Source organism: Muntiacus reevesi, chromosome 1 (genome assembly GCF_963930625.1).
Source record: "Muntiacus reevesi chromosome 1, mMunRee1.1, whole genome shotgun sequence".
Classification (NCBI taxonomy): domain Eukaryota; kingdom Metazoa; phylum Chordata; class Mammalia; order Artiodactyla; family Cervidae; genus Muntiacus; species Muntiacus reevesi.
In genome coordinates this window covers 103,789,317-103,816,696 of record NC_089249.1, presented here as the reverse complement: position 1 = coordinate 103,816,696, position 27,380 = coordinate 103,789,317, and the positions used below count along the sequence as shown (strand labels likewise).

Sequence of the window (27,380 nt, the reverse complement as noted above, 5' to 3'; positions counted from 1 at the left end):
CTGTGTCTCTCATGTCTCCTGCATTAGCAGGCTGGTTCTTTACCATTAGTGCCAGCTGTGTAGAAGTTTTGTCCCAATCAATGCAAGAGTCTTTGTAATACAGATTGAACTTCACTTTGTTTTCATATATGCTCTACAACGTCTGAAAAATATATGAGCAAATTGAGTGATGCTGAAGAATAGATGTTTAAGAATAGAAGATGAAAAAATCTGAGAATATTCTCCCACCGGAAAATTTTCTCATGGGGAATGTAGCAGATATCCCTACCTTACTCTAAGCAACATGAGAATATTTGGAAATTTGTGTGAATACAGATTAAAAAAAAGCATAAATCTGCTTAATTAACAAAAACATCTGGATGGTAAAAGTTTATTTTATTTATCTGTCAATCTCAAGAGGCAAAAAAAAAAGAATCACTACCAAGGTTTGACAAAGCAGATAATTAACACTATAGAGTTTTAGTGAGGCTTCAAGTTCTACTGGTTTTCTCAGATGGCATTAACACACACACACATGCCCATGGAAAGGAACAATATACACTTAGCTAACTGTACAAGAGATCTCATTGTTGGAACATTAACCACGATTATTTTCATAGCTGTGCCATTTTGAGACCATTATGGAATATGGGAGAAGGAGGGGGAATAGGAAGAGGAGAATGAGGCAGAAAGAGGCTTAATTAAGTATTCCTTTCCACCAGTAGTGAATTAAGGACCAAACACAGTGTGGAACAGATACTAATTCATGTAACAGAGAGTGGGCAACTTAACAATGAACTGATGCAAGCTCCCTGTGGAATTTCTCTGCTATGACTCAGGTCTTTTTTTTTTCTACATCTATGTAATTCAAATTTCATCATGATCTCTGAATCTTTTGGCAGCAGGGGCTCGGAGGGGGAATTCAGAATCCAAGACACTGACTTTGTGTGAAACACACACAACATTTTAGTATCCATGAGATAACTGATGCTTTTATAACAATAAAGGTCATCAGATAGTAAGGGTTTTAATTTCTGCCTGGTCTTACTGAATCACTCTGTCAGAAGAGTTACTTTACGCATGTTTCTTAAACAATGCATCTTTTATATAAAATCTAAAAATTAATGTACAATCTCAAAGTCAGATTCAGTGCCAAAATGCAGGACCTGAATCTAGTAACACATTAACTCCTTGTTGCATAGAAGTTGCATATAAGAAATACAGGCTGCACTTTTTTGTGATCCATGCAGTAAATGCTCGCAAAAGTCAGGCAAACAACTAGACATCATTCAGCTACTAAAATTAACCCAACCAGTCACAACAGACTTAACCACAGAAAGCGCTGATGGTTGCAGCAAAACCATGCTGGGACGAGCTAGTCCTAGAAAGGGCTGGTTGGAAGACCCAGAAGAGAAACCCTGATAGTCACAGAATCTCCACTTGTTTTTATATGGGATTGAGACCATTCTCTCCTCACATGGCTTTACCCTACACCACAGTCTTTTGAGAAAGAGGCATTTCAGGCTTCAGATGAAAATAATCATCCTTGAATGAAAAAGCTGAGAAATACTTCTCTGGAGATTTTCATCCTGGAAACGGCTTGCTAAAGGTCCTTAAGAAAAGTGCCAGGAGTCAAAAAACAAAATTGTAGAGCATCATCATGACACTGTAAATCAACTATATTTCAATTAAAAAAAAACTGTCGAACAGTCTGAGCATGTAAACAATATAATTGTTGACCAAGGAATTATATCCATGAATGAAGACTTATCATAAGACCTATCTGGATAATATCAGCTTCTTGGGTTTTGAAGCACATGTAAATTGTACATCCTAGAAGCCCCATGCATTCTTCCCCTTTGTAGAGACTTCTGGAGTAGAAATAAAGTTCGTGATGTTGCTTAAAAATAAATAAATAAAAAGACCAACCAGAGCACAAAGAAGCTACTCAAATAACAAGCAGTTCTGAGGTTTGTTTTTGTGTCTGCTTCACTTTCACATTTTACTTTTGTGATTGGCGTATGGAAAACCAAACTGAGAAATCATAATGTTGGAGTATTTTAAGGGCATGCTGTCGTAGATGTTAACAAGCTTGTTTATACAATAAGACCTCTGCAGAAAGTGCTCAGCTCGATGCCACATTCCAGAATAGCCACCGGTAGTTTCTTTTTCTAAATTGGCTATGTTTACAGGTTTCACAAATACCCCTGAAGTCTTCCCAGTGTGCTTGGCGATGATAAAATTCATGGCAATGTCATCACAGTTCTGCGTCTCATCTAACAAAGCGTGGACAGTTGCAGGCTGCCTCTGAAAGAGTTCCAGGTATTTGCTGTGGAAGAACGAGGCTCCAATCAGGACCAGGGAGTATTGATCACCATTTCCAAACCCTGGTGTCTGCAGTTCAAAACCTCCATAGCTGTAGATACCAGAGGAGGTGGACACATGCTTTCTGGGAACAAATCCTACAATTTGATCAGGAAATTGCTGAAAATATAAAAAAAAATAATAATTCGGTGTGGCATTTCTTTAGAGCTAAGATGGTGAAAAAGGCAATGATTTATTACAGAAATAATTAAACTGATTTGTCAGTGTTATTTTATTCCTGGCTTCTACATCTCAATTTCCTTTATCTCCAGGCAACTTCATAGATCTATGTCCTGGTAAGTTTAAAGTTCAAATTCCATCATAGCCCAAATCTCTTTAAAAAATTTCTGACCTCTCAAATAGTCTCCCAGCTCATACATTATCTGATATTAATAAATTCTAGTCACCAAAGAGTCTGGTTTCCAGAGTTTACTGTAAAAGAAGTTGACTATATGAACAATGTTTATTACAGGAGATTAAGAAGATACGTGATTATTTTGAATAACTGTTTTAATCTCCTAGGAGTAAATAAAATTATGGATGTACATGTATAATTTTACTGCTTTTCCATGTTTTTGAAAGTCACTGTTGGTTTTAAGCAATGTTTTATTTTTAATCCCTTTTCTTTTTAAAAAAAAATACACACACACACACACATATATATACAGTTGACCCTTAAACAATGCAGGAGTTAAGGGTGCCAACTGACAGTATAATGGAAAATTCATGTATAACCTTATAGTCAGCCTTCAATATCCATGGTTCTGCATCTACAGATTCAACCAACCACGCATCATGTAGTAATATGGTCGGTATTTACTGAAAATATCTGAGTATAAGTGGACCTGTATGCTTCAAGCTTGTGTTGTTCAAAGGTCAATATGTATGTACCTATACATATATACATATATATATGTATATAGTTGCTTCAGTTGTGTCTGACTCTTTGCAACCCCATGGACCATAGCCCGCTGACTCTTTTGCCCATGAGATATTCCCAGCAAGAATACTGGGGTGGGTTGCTATTTCCTCCTCCAGGGGATCTTGCTGACCCAGGGACCAAATTGGTGTCTTCTGCGTCTTCTGTACTGCAGGTGGATTCTTTACCGCTTAACCACGGGGGAAGTCATATATATAAATATGTATATATGTCATATATATATATGTGTATATATATATATATATATATATATAAAGAGATGTGTCAGGATCTATGAAGAAAGGATGGTATTAAAGCAATAAGAGTAGGATGAGCATGACTAAAAATAAAACAAAAATCAGCAAAGAAAAGCAGTGAGTCATGGAAAAGAAATATGAACTGAAAAAGGTTTAGTTCAATCTCATAAATACCCTGAGTTTCACTCATTTACTAACAGATGCTAAACTAGGGACACACACACACACAAATCAGTCTGGATTTAATCCCATGTCAAAGAAAGCACAATCTAGGGAGAGTATGATACAGATACGTGAGCTAGGAATCACCACACTGTTGAGAAAGCTGTAAATGCAGCTGAGTAATCCTCAGCACAGCGCTGAGGACACAGCGACAGGTGTATTGTTGGGAGGTAGGGGAACATCAGGGGCTTGGGAGGATAAATGCTGGGAGGCCTCAGAGACGAGGCGCCACTTACATAATCTAGGAGGATGACGGAGATTTCACAGATGGCTAGAGCAGGAAAAGGAAAAGTACTGCAAATGGAGGTCGTGGTTAAGTGCAAAGGCACAGACATGTGTCCGTTCTAATCCTGCTTGTCCCCGTGCCCCAAATCTCCACACTCCATAGGGCACCAATGGGACCGGACTCTAGGAGTCAGATTATCTTAGGCAATGGATTGAAACTGTTCTTGACAGTTTTATGGATGAAACTTAAAATCATATTTATCCATCTTTAATCATGGTTTACTTGGATTGTTCTAATTAACTGTAGTTCTCATATTTCCCCAAACCTGACATTTTCAGAAAATTGATTTTTTCACCTGAAATAGAAGTCTCACAGCTGGAGTATTACATTAGAAATTTTGGCCTGGGAAGCTTTTATTTATGGGGCTGGAAAAACTGCTGATATGGAAAAAATGTGTTGATCAGTACGCTAGGCATGAAGCTGAAAACTGAAGTTTTGAAAATGCTGGTATCTGTAGAGTACTGTGGCCGCTTACCATTAATACCTAATGTTGTCACATCTCAAGTTGCTAATCAAGGAGAGTTACTACAGTGCAAATTAGACCATTTATTGGGTAGCACAGTGTTTAGTTACTGTACAGGCTTCAGAGTATTTGTATGCAGTTCTGCTTTCAGGTACTTACAGTGAAACATGTAAAAGCTGGCTACTATGAACAAATATTCAACAGGAAAAAGGTGTTTTTATAGAATACCAGGCAATTAATGCCTATTTATACCAGCTGGGATTTAAGGGGGGAAAAATCTGCCACCACAATGGTGCATGTAGAATTATTATTAATATTAATTTTTAAACAATGGTCTCAGAATTAAATTTTGTGAATATAATCAATTATTTCTTTCAAAGGAAGCTCTATGCAGCAATAATACAGAAGTACACTTCTCATTTGAGATACAGGTCTGTGGTCTTGTGGAAAAGTGTCTCGGGATTTTAGTCTTTGCTCTGTTCTATACCACAGCATTTCCTCATTGTTCTTTGGAAGGCAATTCTAGCTCTTCTCCCCAATATATCAAATATAAAACAAGTATAGATAAAAGGTACCATAACTGTCAGTTAGCTTAACTGAGCTCAGGAAATCTGATTACTTTATGACAAAGTAATCTCCTTTTTAGATAAATATTGTCTACACTAATCTGGGTAACCCCCACATTAAACCATGTTTCTCTGGTTAAACACTAGATCAGACTTAATACCGATGATTTCATAAAGCAAGTAGCAACATTACCTGCCACACAGAAAAAGCGAAAACAAGGTCCTGGGCGCTAATTAGCAAGTCATCATCTACCATTAACACCGCTGAAATGAAAGAAAAAAAATTTAAATCAAACAGTTTGGAAGTAAAGACAGAAGTTGTAAGACACAGTGGTGTCTTTATAGATCACTCAGATGTTGTATTTTCTGAATGAAATCAGTAAATAAAAAATGTATTCTTAAAGATTTATCTAGCAGAAAAAGTTTTTACTTGAACTATAATTGATTTTACAATTTCCAAAGGGGGAGATTATCACGTAGTTATCATCCATTATCCTAGAAACTAATGAACCTATAAATAAATAAAACCAAGGTTCTTTTAAGCAAATTACAAGTTCATGTAACTGCTATGAGTGGGAGGAAAAGAAGGTGGCAAAACACATCGAGCATAAGTTAAATAGCATTTACTAACTTCTGTGATGCAACAAGATGTAATCATAGCATGTCTTCTTTTACAATATTAATTAACCTCTTTATCACTGTTGCAAGATATATGTGATTTCTTCCCCAGGAGACTGCTTCTTGATATCTGGGAAACTGCCTCTTAAGCTTTTCAAAATGCTTTCTCATGATTAAATTTCCCTATTTTCTCCAGACAACTAAGGTAAGTAGCAGGCCCCAAAGCCACACACGAGTCCCCAGTTCTGGTTAACTGCAGCCTTGTCAGACTAAAAACCCAGCTGCAACTCACCTTTGGTTTCCAGTTCAGGAAAGACCTGGAGTCGATTTCTCATCCTGTTTGTGGTCTGTGCTTTGAAGTTCACGGGGACAGGGTGAGGCCCTAGGGAGTTCCATAACTCCTCTGGTCCCTTCTCCCCAACATTGTTCCATACCACAATCACTTTGTGCAGATATGGTACTGCCTGATAATGATTTAAAAGTCTCAATAAGAGATCTGTTCTGTTGTACGTCTGCATTATGAGAGTAAAGGAATCCTGGGTGGGCTTGCCCTGAGATTTTATTTCCCTACGCAAAGTGAGCATCTTGTCTTCTTTGATATTAGGGAGTAAAGTGGTTAAAGCCCCAGCTACCAGCAGTAACACAAGGATGACCACCAAAGACAGACGAAGCAGGCGAATTCCCATCACTCTTCCTGGGAGCTTGCAGATGTGGCAACACCTGGGGTAGAAATGGAAGTAAAATGCAGAATCTTAGCATTCTTACTAGTTACCATGGTTTTGCCTCTGCTTTTTTAAGGAGAGAAAGGTTAATCACCTTTTAGTTATTCAAGTTCAGTTCCTCCTGCCTTTTTGATTTGGCCTAAGACATCAGTCCTGGCCATTGGGAGGACTGATGCTGAAACTGAAACTTCAACACTTTGGCCACCTGATGCGAAGAGCTGACTCACTGGAAAAGACCCTGATGCTGGGAGGGATTGGGGGCAGGAGGAGAAGGGGACGACAGAGGATGAGATGGTTGGATGGCATCACCAACGCGATGGACTTGAGTTTGAGTAAACTCTGGGAGTTGGTGATGGACAGGAAGGCCTGGCGTGCTGCGATTCATGGGGTCGCAAAGAGTCAGACACGACTGAGTGACTGAACTGACTGAAGACAAAAAAAGCGCAGTGAATAAACCTTCCCTTCCCTGACTGCTTTGCAGTTGCAGACCAAAGAACATCTATACACAGGAAGAATTCAACAGCATATTTTAAAATTTGCCCTCATTTCGCTACTAAAAATTTGGAACTGAGATTATTTTTTTTAATTGGATTATATTTCTCTTTTGTTGTTGTTGTTGTTGTTTAGTCACTCAGTCGTATCTGACTCTTTTGTGATCCCATGGACTGTAGCCCACCAGGCTCCTCTGTTCATGGGATTTCTCAGGCAAGAATACTGCAGTGGATTGCCATTCCCTTCTCCAGGAGATCTTCCCAACCCAGGGATTGAACCCATATCTACACTGGCAGGAGATTCTTTACTACTGAGCCACCTGGGAAGCACTATATTTCTCTTAGTAGTATACTAATTATTTAAATGGCTTCATTGAGATATCACTGACACATAAAATTATATATATTTAAGGTGTACAACTGATTCTAATATATATATACACACACACACACACACACACATATATATATAAACACTTCCATATACTAAATTTAAACTTAACTTTTGGCAGCAAACTTGTTTCCAAATGAAATCATATGCAGAATCCTAATATATGAATCAGATAACAGTGGTAGGAGCAGCAGCAGCAAACAATTATAATGGTTTATTACTTATTAGATCCTGTACTCTGTGCTTTGCATGCCATCATATTTGCTTATTTACTCAATAAATTAAATAATTACTGAGCACTATTTTAGGTTCTGTGCGTATAGCAGTGAATAAGAGAGACGATGTCTCTGCTGTTCGTAGCAGAGGAAATAGTAGGGAGAGATAATGTAAATAAAGTCAAGGTTAATTTAGGACAGTGGTGATGAGGAGAACACATCAGAAGGACACCCCGGGGTTTCAGCTGGGCATTTGTAGCTAGGCCATCATTCTGGAGGCACTGGATTCCAAACGAAATCTCACTTCACTATCCAAATGATGGGCAACTAATCTATTTTTCACAGAGGAAACTTGGCAACAGTTTCCCTGACCTTGTTTCACGTTGTGAGGTGTGTGGTGCCACTGTAGAAATAGTTTTTCTCTATATAGGTCAACAAGGATGTAGAGAGGTCATATAGACCATGCCTTTAACATCTTTTAAAGTTCACAAGAGCAGGGACTGGAGAATTCTAAAGACGGAAGGAGAACATACTCCATACTGTGCTAGCGCATTGAGTGCTGGGCAAGCAAAGGAAGAACTTATTCATAAGGACAAGGGAATGGTCAATGTCACTCAGCGGCTCTCACTTTTCAAAAGTCCAGATTTGAAAAGCAATGTTCCCTTGTAGTAATCTTTTCAGAGAGCTTTCAAGGATATTCTCTCCTGGACTTTGTCTGCATCCTGTTCTGTTAAGAAAAGCAATTTTGTGTTTCCCCTTTCATCATGGCCTCACTCTAAGAAATGAATAAAATGGATTATTTTTTAGGTAACCTCAGCTTTACTATGATTATTTGTCAAGGATGGCCACTTTAAGGCTTGAGAGTACAAATGTCTTCATTGTATATCACCTCTCCCTAAAACAATACATACTTTGTTAATGTGATAAACCAAACAGAAACCATTATAAATTAATAGCCTTGATTCAAAGACCTTATTAATCCTTCTAACGCTGAATCAAAAGCAAGTCTCATAGAACATATTTTCAGTTCTGCATAAAAATGGCTGGTTATAAGCACTCAGAGTTAAGATTCATCTGACAACTACTTTAAAGTATACCTTGATTGAGATCTTAAGGTTCATTTTCTACAGCAGAGTAGGAATAACATATTCTAGAATTTATATAGCAGTGTCTCTAGTCTATAAAGCAGATTCTGGTAACTACCTGCCAGTTTAGTGGAGAAAGAGTAATGAAGATTCATCTGTATAGCTTACTATAAATAGACACTGTCAAAGAGAATTCATGAATGACTGTTTCACTTTTACCAATAATATACTTTTAAGTGGGAGTTTTCCTCCATATCCACCATAGAAATTTCCTCTGTCAGATAGCTTCTAACCCCCTATTTTCCTTCTATCAAAAATGTTTTGAGAGTTATGAATAATTTATATCTTTGGAAAGACAATGCAAATATTTCATGTAGTTATACAGACCAATAAAGTTATGTAAACTGTATAGTCTGTATAGAAGAGTAAGAACTATATAGATTGCAGTGCAAGTGGCATCTCTGTACTTTGAGAACAGATGAAGTCTGGGACTTTATTGTAGATGCACTGGAAACAGCCTTAGAACAGATTGGACAGTGATGACTTCATATAGCTATTTGGATTTCAGTGTATAGCTTTCTTCTGTTCATTGTCTAGAGAAGAATGTACCATCTAGTTCACAGCTTTGAGTTTTAAATGGGGAATATGAGAAAGAATCCACCTGGATAAACTTCATCTTAGAAAGAATCAAGAATTAAAATGATTTAACTTAAAAGTATATCTGTAAACCTCCCTGGTGGTCCAGTGGTTAAGAATCTGCCTACCAATGCAGGTGACACAGGTTCGATCCCTGGTCGGGGAAGATCCCACATGCTGGGGAACGACTAAGCCCACTCACCACAATTACTGAGCCTGTGCTGTAGAGCCTGGGAGCCACAACTACTGAAACTCGAGCGCCCTAGAGCCCGTGCTCCACAACCAGAGAAGCGATGGCAATGAGAAGCCCATGCACCACAGCTAGAGAGCCGCCCCAACTCACTGCAACTAGAGAAAGCCCCTGCACAGCCATGAAGACTCAGTGCAGCCAAAATTAATAAATAAAATTTAAAATGATATCTGTCTGTATTTTCTGAAACCCTGCTTCATTCCAAAAAGGACCTGGATCCCTGATGGCACAGTCCGTGACTCTCCACGTGTTGTGGTAAATCCTGCAAGGATGCGTCATAAATTAGTCTATGAGACTCTCACTAAGGTACCTGTATGATAATATAAATATTAATATTGGTATGTTGATTTTTTTATAACTTTATTAACATTTATTTCACATACCATAAGCTTCACCCATATAAAGTACACAGTTCAGTAGCTTTCAGTATCTACACAGAATTGTGCAACCAAATCTAATTTTATAACATTTTTAACACTCTGAAAAGAAGCCCAAGACCTACTCATTAGCAGTCACCCCTCACCCCCATTTCCCCTCATTCTCTACCCCAGCATCCAGCAAACACTGATCCACTTTCATCTCCATAGTTTGCCTATTCTGGACATTTCCTAAAAAGAGATCATACAATATATGGCCTATGTGTCTGGCTTTTTTCACTTAGCATAAATGTTTTCAAGGTTCACCCATGTCATAGTATATATCCATACTTAATTCTTTTTTTATTGCCAAATAACATTCTATTGTACAGATATACCACAATTTGTTTGTGTTAACAGTTGCTAGACATTTGGGTTGCTTCCACACTTTGCTATTATGAATACTGCTGTTACACATAATCATGTACATGTTTTTTTGTGAACGTATGTTTTCATTTCTTTTGCGCATGTGCCTGGGAGAGGAATGGCTGGGTCATTATATAAGAATTTTTAAATATTTGAAAAGTGAGGTAGCTTTTAGAAAACCATTACTTGAAATTTTAAGAAATTTTCTTAAAAGTGGACATAAGACAGAGTAGGAAAGTAAATAATACAATGAAGCAACAAATTCTCTAGTGTTTGTCTTTAAATGAATGAGGCAATCTGAATTTTCAAAGACCTGCTATTCAGTTATTTACTACATCTTCTACCAGAGTTCCTCAGGAAGAACACTACTGAATGATGAATTCTTTACTCCAGGCTAGTTCCTTGGGATTAAAAAGCAACAATTATCCAGACAAAAGCTGAAAACAAATAGCCAGAGCATAGCATGAACAAAGACTAATTTAGCCAGAGCGTGGCATGAATGAAGATTAGTTATGTCCTCTGACTCACGAGATAGAAAAGCAATGATCAGCGTCACGTCATACACTGAGAAGCTGTCATTTTCATTTTAATGCCACAGATGGTGGAAGAATAGTAACTATTCTGCCATTTCACTATGAGATTTGCCTCATATTGTACAGATTGTTTTCTCCTCTGGCTCATCCTCCAAAATACGCACTTGCCAAAAAAACTGATGATTATAGCATATAGATGCTCAGAAAGGGGCCCTTCACTGCCACGAGATAAAAACAGTCCAAGGTGGAACACAGAGGCTAATTTAGAACCTGGGGTTCCCTTTTGTGAACATGAAAGAATTAGAAGACATCAGCGGACACCTGACGAGCAGTTTCCGGCCAGGCTTACAGCATGCGGGCGATACACTTGTTCCTATTGAGGCAAAGGCACATGTGGCCCCAATTCCCAAAGGACTTTGGTCTCACGGTCCCTAGGGCCAGCGGGCTGACCATGACTCCACACGTTGCACGTGCTCTTTTCCACCACAAAACCCGCTCTCCCCAACCCCAGACCCCACAACCTGCCCTTCTGCATCCCCTCCTCTGTGAGCGCGGCTCTCACCACCCTCCACCCTCAGTGATCCCGGGGAAGGGGAACGCGGTGCTATCAGACTTTGTTTCCAGGTGTTACAGCTCTTGACTGAGCCTCCTTTTTGACTCCGACTGTATGGAGGGCCCTTTCTGTCAGGCTCTGCAATTCAGAACCGTGCCTGGCTGTTTTTTGAGCAAGGTTCACAATTCTCTATGGTTGAAAAAAGCGAGGGAATCTTTATTTAAACAGTCTTAAACTTCACAACGGGGCTTCCCTGGTGGCTCGGTGGTAAAGAATCCAACTGCTAAAGCAGGAGATGCGGGTTCGGTCCCTCGGTTGGGAAGATTCCCTGGAGAAGGAAATGGCAACCCACTCCCGTGTTCCTGTCTGGGAAATCCCACGGACAGAGGAACCTGGTAGTCTGCAGTCTATGGGGTCGCAAAGAGTCAGACACAATGACTAAATAACAACAACAAACTTCACAATGACTAAGAAATGCCTGAAATTAAAAAAAAAATAAACTCAAATTAAACGCAAATTAAGGTCGAGTCAAAACTTAAGAAACCATTCCTTCTATAAAAGACCTGGGTTATCCCCCATCTGGGGACTAGGGCATGACATGTAGTCTAAAGCTCAGGCCACACAAATCACCTTTCTACTTTAAGTTCTGTGGCCAAAACTACTTTATAGATGTCCTAGAACTCTGATTTTTTCAAAGATATTCTTCATTAAAATGCTTTTGAACATCCCTATTTCTATGGACGTTCTTGGAGAATAAGCTGAATTGCCTTGGGAGAAAACCATCACTTATTAGATAATAGCATCCTTGTAAATTCTGGTAACAATAACCAGAAGCTGTATCCTTAATCTGGCAGCATACATGGCTTAAACAAAGAGACAATAAAGTCTTGGATAGTTGAGAAATGAAAATTTAATTTTTGTTTAGAAACTGAAAAAAACTTAGAGAGACAGGACAATTGGCAGAAATAGAAAACTAAGTCAGAACACCACATAAGTCAGTTCATTATTGCTTAGAGTAAGCCTCTTGCATTAGTTTTAAGCAGCACACACTAGAATTTATTTCATTGCAAAATCCAGAATGCCAGAAATAGTACGTGAAAGGTTACTGTTCTTTATGAGTCTTTTCCAGGTGCTAGAGAGTATTCTAAGAAGAGCTTTTGCCTTTGTATTTCCCCCATTCAGGAAATTCATTCTTTTCAGTGTATTTTATAAATGCCATTCAGCTTTCTCATTTTCAACCAATGATATCCTCACCTTCCTAAATGATTTTCCCTCAGTTTTCCTTCTAAGGAACCCATCTATTTTTGTTTTATGGTTCTTCTTCTTCTTTTTAAGAAACGCCTTTCTTAATACATAAGCTATAATTTTTTAAAGTCTTTATTGAATTTGTTAAAATATTGCTTCTGTTTTATGTTTTGGGTTTTTGGCCATGAGGCATGTGGGATCTTAGCTCCCTGACCAGGGATTGAACCTGTGTGCCCTGTATTGGAAGACAAAATTTTAATCACTGGACCACCAGAGAAGTCCCTAATTCCCATCAGGGAGGCTTAACTCTCATTACTTCTTTCACCAGTTCAAATAATCAAAATAAGTTATTTTGTGTTAATGATATTATAAGAAATATGAATAAGAAAGGCAGGAATATGAATAGACTTAAAGTAATAAATAATAAAAGGATCCACATAGTATCACAGATTTACCTTGTGGTTTCGCTGTGTTTATAACCAACTGTACAGTGATCTGAACAGATGATTTAGATGCCTACAATCTGAATCTACTGTGTCATGAACTGGCTCTTAGGGTTAAAGTGATTCATCTTTTTTTATCAACAGTAGAACTGACTACAACATATATAGGATCACTGGTAGCCAATCTAAGTTCTGTCATTTAGAAGGTTTAAGATTGACCTTTCCTGCCCTTTTGAGTCTACAGTTCTGAAACAAAATTGCTAAAACATATTGGTAAATAGCTGCATTTACTATAATATCACATTTGAAAAATAGAAGTTGCTGCCACAGGTCATTTCTCACTGCAAGCTGTAAGAAAAAATTTCTGTATTGATCACATTAAAAAGCAAGTCCTCCTCCTGGCAGCCAGGTTGAGTGAGTCATTCCCTTACAGGTATATCAGGTTCAAATGAACTCTAAAAAACATGTGTGTGTGTGTGTGTGTGTGTGTGTGTGTGTGTGTGTATGTGTGTGTGTGTGTGTGTGTGCACATGCGTGTTCATTTGCTAGGGAGTGTCTGATTCTTTGCAATCCCATGGACTGTACTGGGATTTCCAAGACAAGAATACTGGAGTGGGTTGCCATTTCCTCCTACAGGGGATCTTCCTGACCCAGCGATTGAAACCAGGTCTCCTACGTTGCAGGAGGATTCTTTACCACTGAGCTACCTGGGAAGCCCATAAAACACAGATAGCAGACACCAAGTACCTGTGTCTCCACTTTCCTCCCCAGTCTTGCCCTGTTATCAGGAGCAAAGGCTGCTTGTCAGTCCTGGCATTTTTGTCCCCTGCTAAGGCATCCTGTACAAATCATCAAATTGCTTCTCAATACCTCTTCAGGCAGCTACTCTCAATTAACTAGATTTGCTTTCTCATCATTGATTAAAGAGGAAATAGCATATAAATATTATGCAGACAGTCTTCTTAAAACACTGCCTCCATCAATCCAGCCATTTGTTACTGAGGCAGAGGCCCTCTCTACCCTCAAAGTGCACAGGTCTCAATTATGCTAGATGAAAGTTTCTTCCAGTCTTGCATCTTCCTCTTGGAATTGCTAATTAACTGTAGCTATCATGATGATAATTATGATGATGATGTTTGAAGACGATCAAACTTATGGACATATATCAGAGCAGGAGAAGGAATGGCCTTATTCCTAAGAGAAACATCCACTACTTATAAGGATCCAAGGAGTCAATGCATCTTAAGAAGAAAGCCTAGAAATAGAAAAGCATTTTTAGCTCAGTACAGTGTCATGCAAAATTAGTTCAAGAAATGGGTCAAAAAGAAACCAAGTCTATCTACAAATACATTATTTTTACCATTCCAGAATATTGAAGCTTTTCATTTGAACTCCTCTCTGTTTTAGTCACAGGAAAGTGAAGGGGAGGCAAGATTGCTGGGCGACAGATCCTTGGAATGTTCTACAGAATCCTCTTACTTTTTACACAATACTGGTCTTCAGCAATAAACTCACATTCCAAAATCATTTCTCAAAGAGAAACAAATTTTATATGTACAAATTATAATTTGTACAGAGCTTTAGATATCAGAACTAAAATCAATGCAATCCGAATTCAGGTGAGCTTCCAAACTTTATTAGAGGAAGGTCAGAATATCCACAAACAAACATTCCTAGGTGCTTACCCAGCCCAGCACTGTCGGACACCAGGGTTGATAATGAGTAAGACCTCCAATTCCTGCCGTCACAGAACTTACCAGTAGTAACAAAAGTTGTCAGACCTCTTTCCTCTAACATCTCAAATCTTTAGAGCCACGCGAATTAAAACACATCCACCCCATTTCGTAGATGGGACAGCTGAGCCTGAGAATATTAAATGATGCTTCCTGAGCCACAGAAAGAGTGGAGGGTCTGAACAAACTCCCACCTCCCCTGTGACCCACCTGGTATTTTCAGCATTTTCCATGTAGTCTCTGGTTTCAGCTTTGTTCTCGTTTACAGGAATAAACTTTTTATTGACTTTATGTTATAGTCTGGAATACTATTTCAATGGATAAGATCTAAGACAGGCAATACAGTATTTTGTAACAGATCCTGGCTCAAGTAAAAACTCTTTATTTCCAAGGAAACAAAAGTACCTCTATAGGAAACATTTTTTTCTCAGATAAAAATATTGGTACTTCACCTATGATCATAGCAGCATTATTCACAAGAGCCAAAAGGTGGAAGCAACCCAATGTCCATTGACAGATGAACGGATAAAAAATGTGGTATAGACATTCAATGAAATATTATTCAGCCTTTAAAATGAAGGAAATTCTGACACATGTTACAGCATGGATGAACCTTGAGGACATCATGCTCAGTGAAATAAGCCAGTATAAAAGGACAAATACTATGTGATTTCACTTACATGAGGAATCTAGAATAGTCAAATTCAAAGAAACAGAAAAGCAGAAGGGTGGCTGCTGGGGACCCGGGGAACAGAGAAATGGAGAGTTGTTTAATGGTTGTAGAGCTTCAGTTTTGCAGGATGAAAAAGTTCTTGAGATTGACTGCTCAATAAAGTCAATACACTTAACACTACTGAGCTACACACTTAAAAATGGTTAAGATGGCAGATTTGTGTATTTTACCACAATTTTTAAAAACTAAAAAGAAAATAGTGGTACTTACCTCATTATGGTAAAGTTTTAATTTTTGAAAAATTTTTCCTTATGGCTTCAGTAATTGATAGGAACAGGCTCTCTTGGCACTATTAAGGGAAATCAAAGAATTTCCTGTGATGTTTTTGTCAATCAGGAGGAATTTAAAAAAAAAATGCTTTAATGCCATGGCCCATAGACTTTGAGTTATTTTTAGAACTTAAAATTTTCTATACTGTGTTCTAAAAATTACATGTAGGCGACTAGGTAGATGACATCCTCCTGAGGATAGCTATAGCTATCCTATAGCTAACATTGCTATATTTTTGTTTTCATCTTCCCTTAAATATCCAGAAACAGTAAATCCATATCATCCTGATGATCTAATGTTTACTCATTTGAAACCAGAACATATATGCCATGCAGAAAGGCCTCCAGACACAGCAACCTGCACTTGTATTCAATTTCTAGACTTTTAAGTGTCTGTAGTTTTATCTACCATCAAAACTCTTTTTTCACTTAAGGTTCATATGGCATTCAATTTGAAGTACTAAAAGAAAAACACAGGGTTTAAAATAGAGTTGCAGGTAAAGGTCAGGATTAATTACTTTACTGAGGAATGACAGATGACATCCTTCCTATTCCTTACTATTGCCCAAAGGGAGTCAGAACTTTGGCTGGAGATGACCTTCTGCCCCTTACTCCTCTTGGCCGTCATTTCTCACAGTCCTCAATTACAAGTCTAAGAAGTTAGAACTTTCCCCCCATATAGTCCACACAGTTAACCTAATACAATTAATTAGTCAATTATCTAAACAACTATATAAAAGTTCAGGGCAGAAATTCATTCATTAGTTTAAAAATGTTCATGAATATATCTACCTATTTTATAAATCTTATAAACTCATAATATATGAAGGAATTCAGAGCTGATTAGACTTGCAAGATACTGCATCTATAATGACCACCTGAATAGAGCTGAAGAATCATTTTTGATTTTTCAAACTCATATTCTTTCATGATACAGTTATTGAAGGGACAAAGGGGTGACTTAGCCTGTATCTAGACTCATCAGGTGACACTTGTTCCTCCTCTCTATACCAAAAGCACCCCTTGTGCACATCTTGGCATCACATAGTTCTAAAATCCTGGACAGATTTGCCCTGTCCTCACATCTGCTTCCTCTTCCCATAAAATTCTTCCAGGAACTTTAATTCTTTGCTTAGCACAGAGCTTAGCACATAGTAGACACATTAAATGATCACTGAATGAATGAAAGAAAGTAACTATAACTTTGATATGACAACATATATTGGTTAACATATATGGGACAAACATCATTTCAAGATGACAAAACAAGCCAGACGTCATTTTCCACTCATAGAACTTCTCCTGATTTAGTGTCCAATTTATATTCCTAAATTGGAAATTTATATAAACCATTATATTTCTAAGAAATATTTACAACTTCAGTTGGTAATTATGCCATCAAAGAATGTGAAGTGGCATTGGCATTTTTTGAAAGAAGTTCTTTGCAGGAATAGCTATCTTACATTTTTGGGGGTAAGCAGTGTAGGAATTTAGGAGTTCCAGAACCAATGTAACTGAAATTAAACTTCAGTTTCTCCAGCTTATTTCAAAACTATTTGAAAAATGGTGTCACAGACTTCTCCATAAACCAACTGAACAATTTTTCATCTGTAGCAATACAGTCAAAATGAAGAATTTATTTTCAAAGGCAGAATACAAAAACACAGGGTCAAATTGCAGCTGACCTTGATGAGTTAAGATAATGCTGGAAATGAGTTGCTGAAATTTAGTTATTTCCATATATATCTGAACCACCCTCCCCTTCAACCCCTGTCCCCAGTTACATCATATTGAAATAAAGCAGCTTTGGAGGAAAAACTCAACTGCAGTCGAAATATTTATAATATTTAAATATTAACCTAATTTGTACCCATTTAACCTTTCTCCAGCAGTGCAGTTGAGCAAAATTTAGTCTCTGGCTAATATAAAAGCTTCCTAAAAATATAAATAAATGCTACTAAGTGAAAATATTTCTATGCTTTCTGTTTAAAATAATGAAATATAGGCCAAGAAAGGCAAAGACAAAATACTCTGTCCAGAACTTAATTTCTGGAATCGAGCTGTTTTTACACAACAGTTTTAATTAACATGAACATTTTTTTAAAAATTGTAGAATACATACATTATATTTTCAAAAATAAAAACACAGAATTACTACCCCACAAACTCATAAAGTTCCAAGAAAGAGAGCAAAACAGATATATTCTCATTATAAAAAAATTTTTTAACCAGAGAGCATTTTGCTATTTCCTTACCTCTCGTGCAGAAAAGACTGCAGTGAGACCTAGGCAATTTATTTGCTTGAAGCTTGGTTATCATAAAACGCAAGGGGCGTCTCGCTTGCTCATTTTTTGCTTTTTCTCCAAACCCAGCAGTTTGCATGCACCCGGCGTCATTCGCTGGATTGATAACCTGGATGAAACGCTGCCCACAAAGAGAGAGCCTAAAGCTGGGGACAGTACCGGGTGGCCGCCCCTCCCTTTCAGTGATGCTCCACTTCCTGTTAGATTAAAAGGCTGTTCCCAAGAAGCTCGGTTTTGTAGTTTCTACCTCACTTCCAAAAGCTAGTCTTTCCCCCCATTTCTCCCTCAACGTAACAACTTTTAATCATTCAGGTGATGGACCACCTGACCTTACCCAAACAGTTTCCCAGAAAGACACCGAAGAGGAGTTCCGGCGACCGTAGGGCCCAGGACTGGTCCGCAGGCTCGCTTCTCCGCGCTCCGCAGCCCTCGTGTCCCACCAGCGAGTCAATTTTTCTTGCGCTTCCCTGAAATGGGCAATGGAGTTCTCACAAGAATCAGAGTCGCGGCTCCGGCCTCTGGGATGACCTGGAAGTAAAGGGGACGTGTACGAACTCGAGTTTGGGGTTAACAACGGATTGAGATGGTCGGGGAATCAGTCAGTGCCTTAACCAAATCTCAATTTCAACACGGTCTCGTAGGCACTCCTTTCAAAAAGAGCTCTTTTAAATACATTTAACATTCTTTCGGAAGGTATTTGCCTCCTGCGTGACGTACAGAAAGGTCAGGCGCTGTTTGGGGGCGCGGGGCTGGGTGGATTACTAGGATTTGGGTACCCATAGAGTTCACCCAGCAAAACCATCATCATTTGCGCTTCCTGCTGACGGGATTCTCAAGCACTGCTACGGAACAAACCGGGATTTGATGCTAATAGATACGGGCAATGGCGAAAGGGCAGGCGCAGGATGCCAGCGCATCCGGGAACAGCAGTGAAATGTAGTCGGAGTGGCCAGCTCACTCCGTGGGTGGCCACCTCAGGATTTTCTTCCTGCGTACAGGTGGCGGGAATTCACTCCAAGTCGGCCTTTTAGACCACCTTCAGGATGCCACCTCTCCTTGGCCACTGTAAAACTCGCAACTCCGCCCTCGTCGTAAGCCCCGCCCCACTGCGCAAGTCCCGCCCTCGGCCCCGCCTTCCCCCTTTCCCGTCCCAGGACGCGTTGCGCGGCCCGGGCCGGAAGTCGCCCGGTTCTCGGGTGTGTGTCTGAGTCTGTGTCTGGAAGCGGCGCGCGGCCCGGGACAGGCGCTGGGGATTCCCATCTGAAGCGTCACCTGTATCACTACCATCTCCCACGGAGCCACTACGAGAGGGGAGTAGACCCGGCCCTTCGCCGGGCAGAGAAGATGTTGCCTCTGTCCATCAAGGACGATGAATACAAACCACCCAAGTTCAATCTGTTCCGCAAGATCTCAGGCTGGTTTAGGTGCGGGGAACTGTGTTTGCGGGAAGTGGGTGTCCGGCACGAGGGGAGAAGGCCCAAATCTAAAGATGGCCCTAGGTCCAGGGAGGGAGCGACTGGGACACCCTCGTTCGTGTGAGGAAAGGAACGTGTGGACTGGGAGGGTCTTGAAAGGGGACCCAGCCTCCGGATCCGGCACTCCTTTGACTTTCCCCGCTCTTCCCCACTTGTATCCTGTCTAGGTCTATCCTGTCGGACAAGACGTCTCGGAACCTGTTTTTCTTCCTGTGCCTGAACCTCTCTTTCGCTTTTGTTGAACTACTCTACGGCATCTGGAGCAACTGGTAACCAAAGGGGAAAAGGGTTGGGGCGGAAGCAGGGGGTGGGGGAGACGAAGTTCTGTTTAGTGCCACGTAGCTCCTCACCCGGAGGCTCAGGTCTTGCCTTTGCCACCACCTATGCTGCTCGGTTTCTTTTTCGTATCCACACCCGTCTGGCATGGTTACATTTCTTCAGAGCCGAGGCCATCACGTGCAGCAGTTAAGATTTAGGTCCCCGCCTCCTTCGCCAAGCACCCCCACCCCCACCCCCGACTCCTTCAAACCAGGGTGACAGGTCCCCTCCTCATTTTGACAGATGGAGAGAGTCTTTCGTTTTTGCACACCTTAGCTTTGCCCACTTTCTTGGAATTGGGAGAAATCCTTTTCTTCCCGTTCTGTGGCGTAGTGGTATTAGGAATTGACCATTGAAATTGTGGGAGGGAATACCTGAGATCTTATACTTAATTTGATACTAGGTCTTGAAACGAGGGAGAGGTTTATAAAGGGGATATTTGGAGAAACATGTTTCATTCTCTTTACTTTTATGCTGAATCTCTCAGAATTTTCTTCTGGTCTTGACTGTGCTAAAAGATCCCACATAGTTTTCTAAAAGCTTTTCGTCTCTTGAGTCGGTGGGTTTTGGTGTCACCTTTGGTTCTTTTTGTTTTTGTTTTTAACTGCTTTGGGAAGAGGTCTATCCAGTTTAACTCCGTGGAAATGCAGTAATGTTATCCAGGTGTTTGCAGTTGAATGCTTAAGGTCTTGTAAAATTGTTGAGTTAAGGAAAAGATCATCTCACTTCTAGGTGTATTGATTCTTCTTTAAATACACTTGTCTTATAATAGCCAACACTTCAAAATTTTATATAAAATTTTAGTTTTTTCTTGGATTCCTTGTAATAGATCTTGGACCCCAAGTTTAAGAACCTATGCCATCTATGCTTTATTTTCTATTAATTTAATAAACTAAATCTCTGTCCTTTAAGGTCTATTTTCAGAGAGAATTGGTGTTTTTCGGTCTTTATTGAGATTGAACAGTGACATTAGGTGATACCACCACTTTTTGTGACATGTATATTTTTATATGAAAAGGTAGACTTTTAAATTCAAATGTCAACTCAGTTTTATCAGAACTACTCAGCAGATTATGCCGGTTATTGGTTTAGTCACCACTCAAGTATAAAAGGCATATTGAAACATAATAAAATCTCAGTGTATGTAATAACCGTTTTTAATCATTTGGGGATCAGATATATGTGTCCTGTAATATTAATACCCTTTGATATGTTGTGCATGTTAAAAGCATTATATTGTCTTAGTTTGTCTTGAAATAATCATACTTTATTATAAATATGTAATATTACATACAATATGCAATATAATAAATATTTTCTATTGCATATAAATATGCAATATTTATGTTTTACATTTTCCTCTTCCTAAATTATGTCATATTGTGGCATATGTGTTGACTATTGTCAAGGCTGTATATCTTGGTTTGCCTGTGTACAGTTTTGCTATAGTTATGTTATATTACAATACATTTCACTGTGACCTTCCATTGCATAAATTACTAAGTGAGATGTCTTGTTCAAGTGATTCATATTTGAAGTACCTAAACCACCTGTCTATGAAAAGTTAGGTATATAGTAATTCTTTAGATCTGTAGAGATCTGTTGAGGAAATCACTAAGACCATTGTTTTCTAAGCGATTAATCAGTATTCATCAGGCTGTAAAGAAAACATCAATGGTGCATGGCTTGTTCTGCCTCAGGTGGCTTGTTCTTTTGACTTTAGGCCTCTTCTCCAGTTTCCTCCCTTTCTTTGTGTTAAATCTTTGCAGTCTAGCTCTGAACTACTGCCTGTCATGCCTAGATTAATTAGCAGGTACTATGTTAACCTCCACGTCCACAATCATTTATTTTCCTCCAGTGCTAATTTCTATCTGTTGATTGGGAGTACAGATGTGTTCCTGTTGAAGCCTTGGTGGCCTTAGAAGTTGCTTGGGCCTTTTCATAATCTGACTTTTTGTCTTACTTAGACACCACAAGTTTGGAGCCCCTTTGTAGACTGATTAGCAGTTTCTTTACGTGACGAAATTACCTCTGTTCCTGAAGGTTCAATTAGATTTTAAGTTCCTTGAGTAAATTCCTTACCAGAACTTGTTTTCTGTTTTTGTCATAGGCATTTCTGTGTTCCTTTGTGTTCTGTAAAAGTAGTTTCAAGATGTTATGAGATGTCAAGAGTTTTTTCCATTATGGAATTAAAAGATAGATAAAACACACTTTCTCTTCATGAATAAAGGTTCATAGAAACATTTGACCTCATTGGAATGAATGTTAAATAGTTTTGGTTCTGATTCAGTACCTTCATTTTAAATAAGAACTTAATTATAGTTGATTTGTATTTTTGATGATGAGACTATGTCATCAGTGGAGAATAGCTAAGCTCTTTGTATATTTTCCCTTATTAAATATCTAGTACTTTTTACCTTTCCACTAGAATGTAAATGTTATTAAAGTGCAGTCTTTTCTATCTTATTCAGGCACCTTAGTACATGGCACATAATATGTTTAATACATGTTTGCTGAATGAAAGAACAAAGGAATAATTAATGTATGGATTTAGTCTACCAATACTAAACCTGCTAACTACCCTGTTTGGGGCAGGGTTGTGGGGAAGGAAAATACATGTTTGCTGAATGAAAGAACAAAGGAATAATTAATGTATGGATTTAGTCTACCAATACTAAACCTGCTAACTACCCTGTTTGGGGCAGAGTTGTGGGGAAGGACATTAAGCCCCTTCTTTCTCTATTATTGGTAGCAAAATGGTAGGAATACCATATGTGATCTTTTCTTCTGTGGTTCTTTTCTTTCTAGCATTTTATTTTCATTTACTTATTTATTGTTGAGTAATCTTGAGGTAGTATAGTATATATAACAATGTGGTTTTGTACCATCTAGGATTAAATTCTTTCTTCAGTTTTAGGAAAACCCCAAATTAGTGATTGCCTGAGCATAATAAAGCTTTATTTCCAAAATGACTGTTACAGTTCCAGCCATCCCTAGCAGCAGAATATTCAGAATGGAGACAAAAAGATAAAAAGTATGTACAGTGTCTTTTAAGGAGACTTATGTGGACACTAGCACACAACACTCTTCACCAGTATTTCAGTGGCTAAACCTTTATCACATTGTTCATGTCTAGTTGCAAACGTCATGTTTTTTCCAGTCAACCAGGTGTTCTGAAAGTCATGAATTTTTTACTAATGATGAAAGGAAATATGTAGGCTCAGAAGGTGGGACCTCTTCTACAGGTGGAATAGTATAAAAGCCCAGGGAGTTTTCTACTTTCCAGAGTAGTAGAAGAGCTTAGAGGCATCAGTTACCCAAGTATTTTCTACTATACAGTGATTTTTTTCCCCCCCTAGTATCTTAATATAGTTTGCTTTTTCTTGTTTTAATGCTCTTCTATTTTATGTTTACCTCACTGTTAGAATTTTTAATTTTCAATGATATTTTCTACCAAAGCTGTTAACAACCATTTTCCTCTTAGGCATAGAGGAAACTCATTTAACTCTAAAGATAAATGTCTTTGTATCAGCAAAGTAATTACTTGTTCAAGAAATGTTTTAAGCCCTACTAGTCACTGTTTCTGTCTTACTTCTGTATAATATGTCACAGCATATGTTTGTAAAGTAATTCCTTGGTAAAGAAAATGCTTCCACTGGTAACATTTTTTCTATGGCATTAAAGATTTTAAATATCTTGAATTTTTATTGGCTTTTCCCTTCTGAAAAGACATTACCTACCAGGTTACAGTGATGACTTCTTTTGCTTTTCTGTCTTTTTTTTTTTTAACTTTAAAAACATAGATTCCTATTCCATTTTGCTGAGAATTCTACCTTACAGGAAGGGGTTATATGGAATATAGTGGAGTTGTGGGTTTTTCACCATAACTCTCATTAGTTTAACAACTTACACAAATATTAGGATTCTAAGGATTTTCTATTTTCTTGCTAATTAATTGATAGTAAATAGTTTCTCCCTTTCCATCTCATGGAACTCAAGTTGATGATTCCCTGTGTTCGATTTCAAGTTAATGTCTAACAGCCACTATAAATATACTGTTAGTTTAGTTACCTATAGACCTTTAAATTTTTTATTATGGAAAATGTATGTAAAAGTAGAGAGTTCAGTGGACCTCATGTCTCCACCTTTAATATTTATTAACATGTGGCCTATTTTGTTTCATCTGTTATATCTGTCACCACTGAATTGTTTTAATGCAGATACCAGTTACAGTATGATTTCTTCCATATTAGTAACTACTTCATTTGGGTCTGAAAGAACAGAGTCCCCGTTTTTATAATCCAGTGCTATTCTTCGACTTCCTGGTAGCTCAGCTGGTATAAGAATCCACCTGCAATGTAGGAGACCCCAGTTCGGTTCCTGGGTTGGAAGATCTGCTGGAGAAGAGATAGGTTACCCACCCAGTATTCTTGGACTTCCTTAGTGGCTCAGATGGTAAAGAATCCACCTGAATTGAGGGAGACCTGGATTCAATCCCTGGGTTGGGAAGATTCCCTGGAGAAGGGAATGGCTACCTACTCCAGTATTCTGGCCTGGAGAATTCCATGGACAGAGGAGCCTGGTGGGTTACAGTCCATGGATTCACAAAGAGTCGGACACACTGAGCAACTTTCTTTCACTTCACTTCAATGCTGTTCTTACCTATAAAAATATATAATTTATTAATATCAAATGTCCAGTGAGTGAGTGTTCACATGTCCCTTATTGTCTCATAAATTCTGTTTGAAGTTAGTTTTACAAATCAGAATTTAAAATCTATGGTATTTGACTGATATGTCTGTTAAGTCTCAGTTTATTGGTTCTTTCTTCCTTTGTCTTTTCCTTCAATAGACCTTAGATAAAATCCCTTTCATAAGTTTCTTTGGCCAGATGTTCTGTTCACATTTGTTATATTTTGCTTTAGTGATCATGTTTCCATTTTTATATCCTAAGAAGTTTTCTTTATTAAAATACCTGTAGAACGTGGTCATTTAAAAAAAGTTTAAAAATATATTTTAATATTTAGTGTTTAAAGATCAGAGCCAAAAACAGGTATGGTGCTTTTAGCAACCAGTTTTTTTAATCAAGTTGCATTTTGTGTGTAAATCATAGCGCCTTAAGAATTCTCTCTGCTACCTTTATTTTCTAAGGATTTTGTCCCAGGTAGTTTAAGTGATAATCCATAATCAGAAACATTTGCTGGTTGAAGATGGGCAGTAAAATTGACATTCCTCATGAACACTGTTTTGATATATGATAGGTGAGCAGAGAACTAGAAGCAGACTTATTTCACATGAGTTTTCCTACGTAGATGCAACTAAGTAATCTTTAAATCATGATGCAGGGTTCACACGCTCATAATCACAATGCTTTAAGAGAACATCATGTTCTGCCACCTCAAAAGAGGGAGTATTTTTTTCAGGTAGAATCATATTTTATGAAATGTTGGGGGAAAAAAAACATTTTAATGACAAATTTATTTAAAATTTAAATAAAATTAAAATATCATTTTGATGAGTATTAAAATTGCCACACTACATTTAATCATTAGAAAGGAATCTGATTCCTCTAGTATACAGAAGAGGTTTATCATTTTTTTTCCACTATTGAGGCAGTCTTTGGTGTCTATTAACACCAAATATAAATAAATCTGTTATAAAAGAGATGATGTATATTAATTTTCTAGGGCAGCTGTAACAAAGTGCCACAGGCTGGGTGACTAAAACAACAAAAATTTGTTGTCTTGTAGTTCTGGAGCCTAAAAGTCAGAGATTAAGGCTTTGTCAGGATTGGTTCCTTTGAGGTCGATGAGGTCCGTTGTTTGCTGGCAGTCTTTTGTGTTCCTTGACTTGTCGAAGCATCACCCTATCTCTGCCTTATCTTTACTTGGCAATCTCCCTGTGTACATGCCTGTCTTCAGATATCCCTTTTTATAAGGAGAGCATACATAATAGATTTGGGCCCACCTGACTGACTTAATCTCTACAGACTGTGTCTCTACAAATTATGTCTGCAGTGACCCTATTTCCAAATAAAGTCACATTCTGAGTTACTGGAGATGAAAGACTTCAACTTAGAGATTTGGGGGAGAATACAGTTCAACCCATAACGAGATTTTAGTAACTATATATGTAGATCAATAAGTCAGTGAATTTTAAAGTTTATATTTATTTAATATAAATACCTTGCCTTCTTCTATAACTAATTTATAGTCATTTAGAATAAGAGTCATATATACAATAAAACCCTCCAATTAAGAAATAAAAACATTTAAAACTATACAGAGAGGAAAAATAAACCTGTTAAATATGTGAAGTGAAGTCAAGTTGCTCAGTTGTGTCCGACTCTTTGCAACCCCATGGATTGTAGCCTACCAGGCTCCTCCCATGGGATTTTCCAGGCAGAGTACTGGATTGGGTTGCCATTTCCTTCTCCAGAGGATCTTCCCGTCCCAGGGATCAAACCCAGGTCTCTCGCTTTGTAGGCAGATGCTTTACCATCTGAGCCACCAGAAAGTTAAATATGTAGACTACTGTTGTTACTGAAATTGATTTTTGAATTTAGTTATAAAATATCATGAAATCAAGGCAGAGTGGGTAAAAATTCTCATTGTCAACTGTATTGTTTTATCAGAATAGAGAGTTTTTGAAACCAAATTTTAAAAATAGCCTACTATATCATATCAGAACATAGAAAACAAAATTATAAAGTCTTTATTGGTTTTATAACACATTACAAAGATTTTCTTCAAATGGGTCTTCATTCCTCAAAATTTAAATTGTTATTTTTAGTGTTAGTTCAAGTGTGTAGTTTTAAGTGATCTGTTCAAGGAAAAATCTTAAAATAATAAATCTGAGAGGCTTACTTGATTGGCAAGAGCCTTACTTTTTCCTCCTCAGGTATTGATTTTCTCATTCAGTCTTTTCATTTGTTCACTCATTCTTGTTCTGCTTTGAGTTGGGTTTCAGGTGAGTATAGATAGTACTTAAAACTATTTTATGCATCTCTATATATTTGAATAAAATATACAAGGTTCATGATAAAATTTAAGACATTGTTCAAAATGATTTTTGAGGAACTTGTAAATTTTTATTCTTTTCTGTGTGGTGAGTAATATGCTTTACTTCAGTTTCTAAGTTTATAATTATCCTAAATTACAAGGAAATTTAAAAACTGCTTTTTCTACTTCAGTGAAGAAGGTTTTTGACTTTTAGTTTGTAGCAGTTAGAACTGAAGAAAGCTCTGACATATATCCAAATATTAAGAGCTATGTATCATGCTGGGAATACTAGATATTAATACTACTATTAATACTACTAGGTATTACTAATAATGCAGTAATTTATTAATAATAATAGAAATAAGGGGAATATTGATGTGGGTTTAGTGTGACAAGCACTGTGTTATGTTTCATAACTATAATTCAATTATAACACTCACGACACTTTTTACTGTTACCTGTTTAAATGGTGCTAAACTGAGGTCCAAAGTAGTTAAGCAAGCTGACAGCCACAGAACTAGTAAACAGT

The 27,380-nt window shown here is 38.0% G+C and overlaps 2 protein-coding genes across 5 annotated transcripts in view; one reads left to right on the top strand and one right to left on the bottom strand.

The window, feature by feature from the left end:
* Window positions 1-354: 354 nt before the first annotated feature.
* Window positions 355-19,106, bottom strand: EXTL2 (exostosin like glycosyltransferase 2). Of its 3 annotated transcripts, none has more exons than XM_065927618.1 (7): window positions 19,017-19,106; window positions 18,393-18,586; window positions 18,011-18,179; window positions 15,697-15,775; window positions 5,967-6,394; window positions 5,250-5,320; window positions 355-2,463 (listed from the first exon to the last, which is right to left on the bottom strand). In XM_065927618.1, exons 4-7 carry the CDS (start codon window positions 15,699-15,701, stop codon window positions 1,975-1,977), a joined length of 993 nt encoding a protein of 330 aa, XP_065783690.1. In that variant the 5' UTR covers window positions 15,702-15,775; window positions 18,011-18,179; window positions 18,393-18,586; window positions 19,017-19,106; the 3' UTR covers window positions 355-1,974. The 3 variants fall into 3 exon arrangements, with proteins under 3 accessions (XP_065783690.1, XP_065783697.1, XP_065783701.1); XM_065927625.1 differs by having other exon boundaries at window positions 18,776-19,080; XM_065927629.1 differs by having other exon boundaries at window positions 18,914-19,080.
* Window positions 19,107-19,240: 134 nt separating this feature from the next.
* Window positions 19,241-27,380, top strand: part of SLC30A7 (solute carrier family 30 member 7) — an 88,173-nt gene continuing 80,033 nt past the window's right edge. For both annotated transcript variants that reach the window (XM_065907935.1, XM_065907927.1), the window contains exons 1-2: window positions 19,241-19,482; window positions 19,701-19,802. In XM_065907935.1, the coding sequence (XP_065764007.1) occupies window positions 19,403-19,482; window positions 19,701-19,802 (182 nt within the window). In that variant the 5' untranslated portion in view covers window positions 19,241-19,402. The remainder of the gene's footprint in view (window positions 19,483-19,700; window positions 19,803-27,380) is intronic.

Coding starts and splice junctions, on each gene's coding strand:
- EXTL2 (XM_065927618.1), bottom strand. Junction 5,321..5,966: donor TCCTGAACTGGAAACCAAAG/GTGAGTTGCAGC, acceptor CTTTCATTTCAG/CGGTGTTAATGGTAGATGAT. Junction 2,464..5,249: donor TCGCTTTTTCTGTGTGGCAG/GTAATGTTGCTA, acceptor TTATATTTTCAG/CAATTTCCTGATCAAATTGT.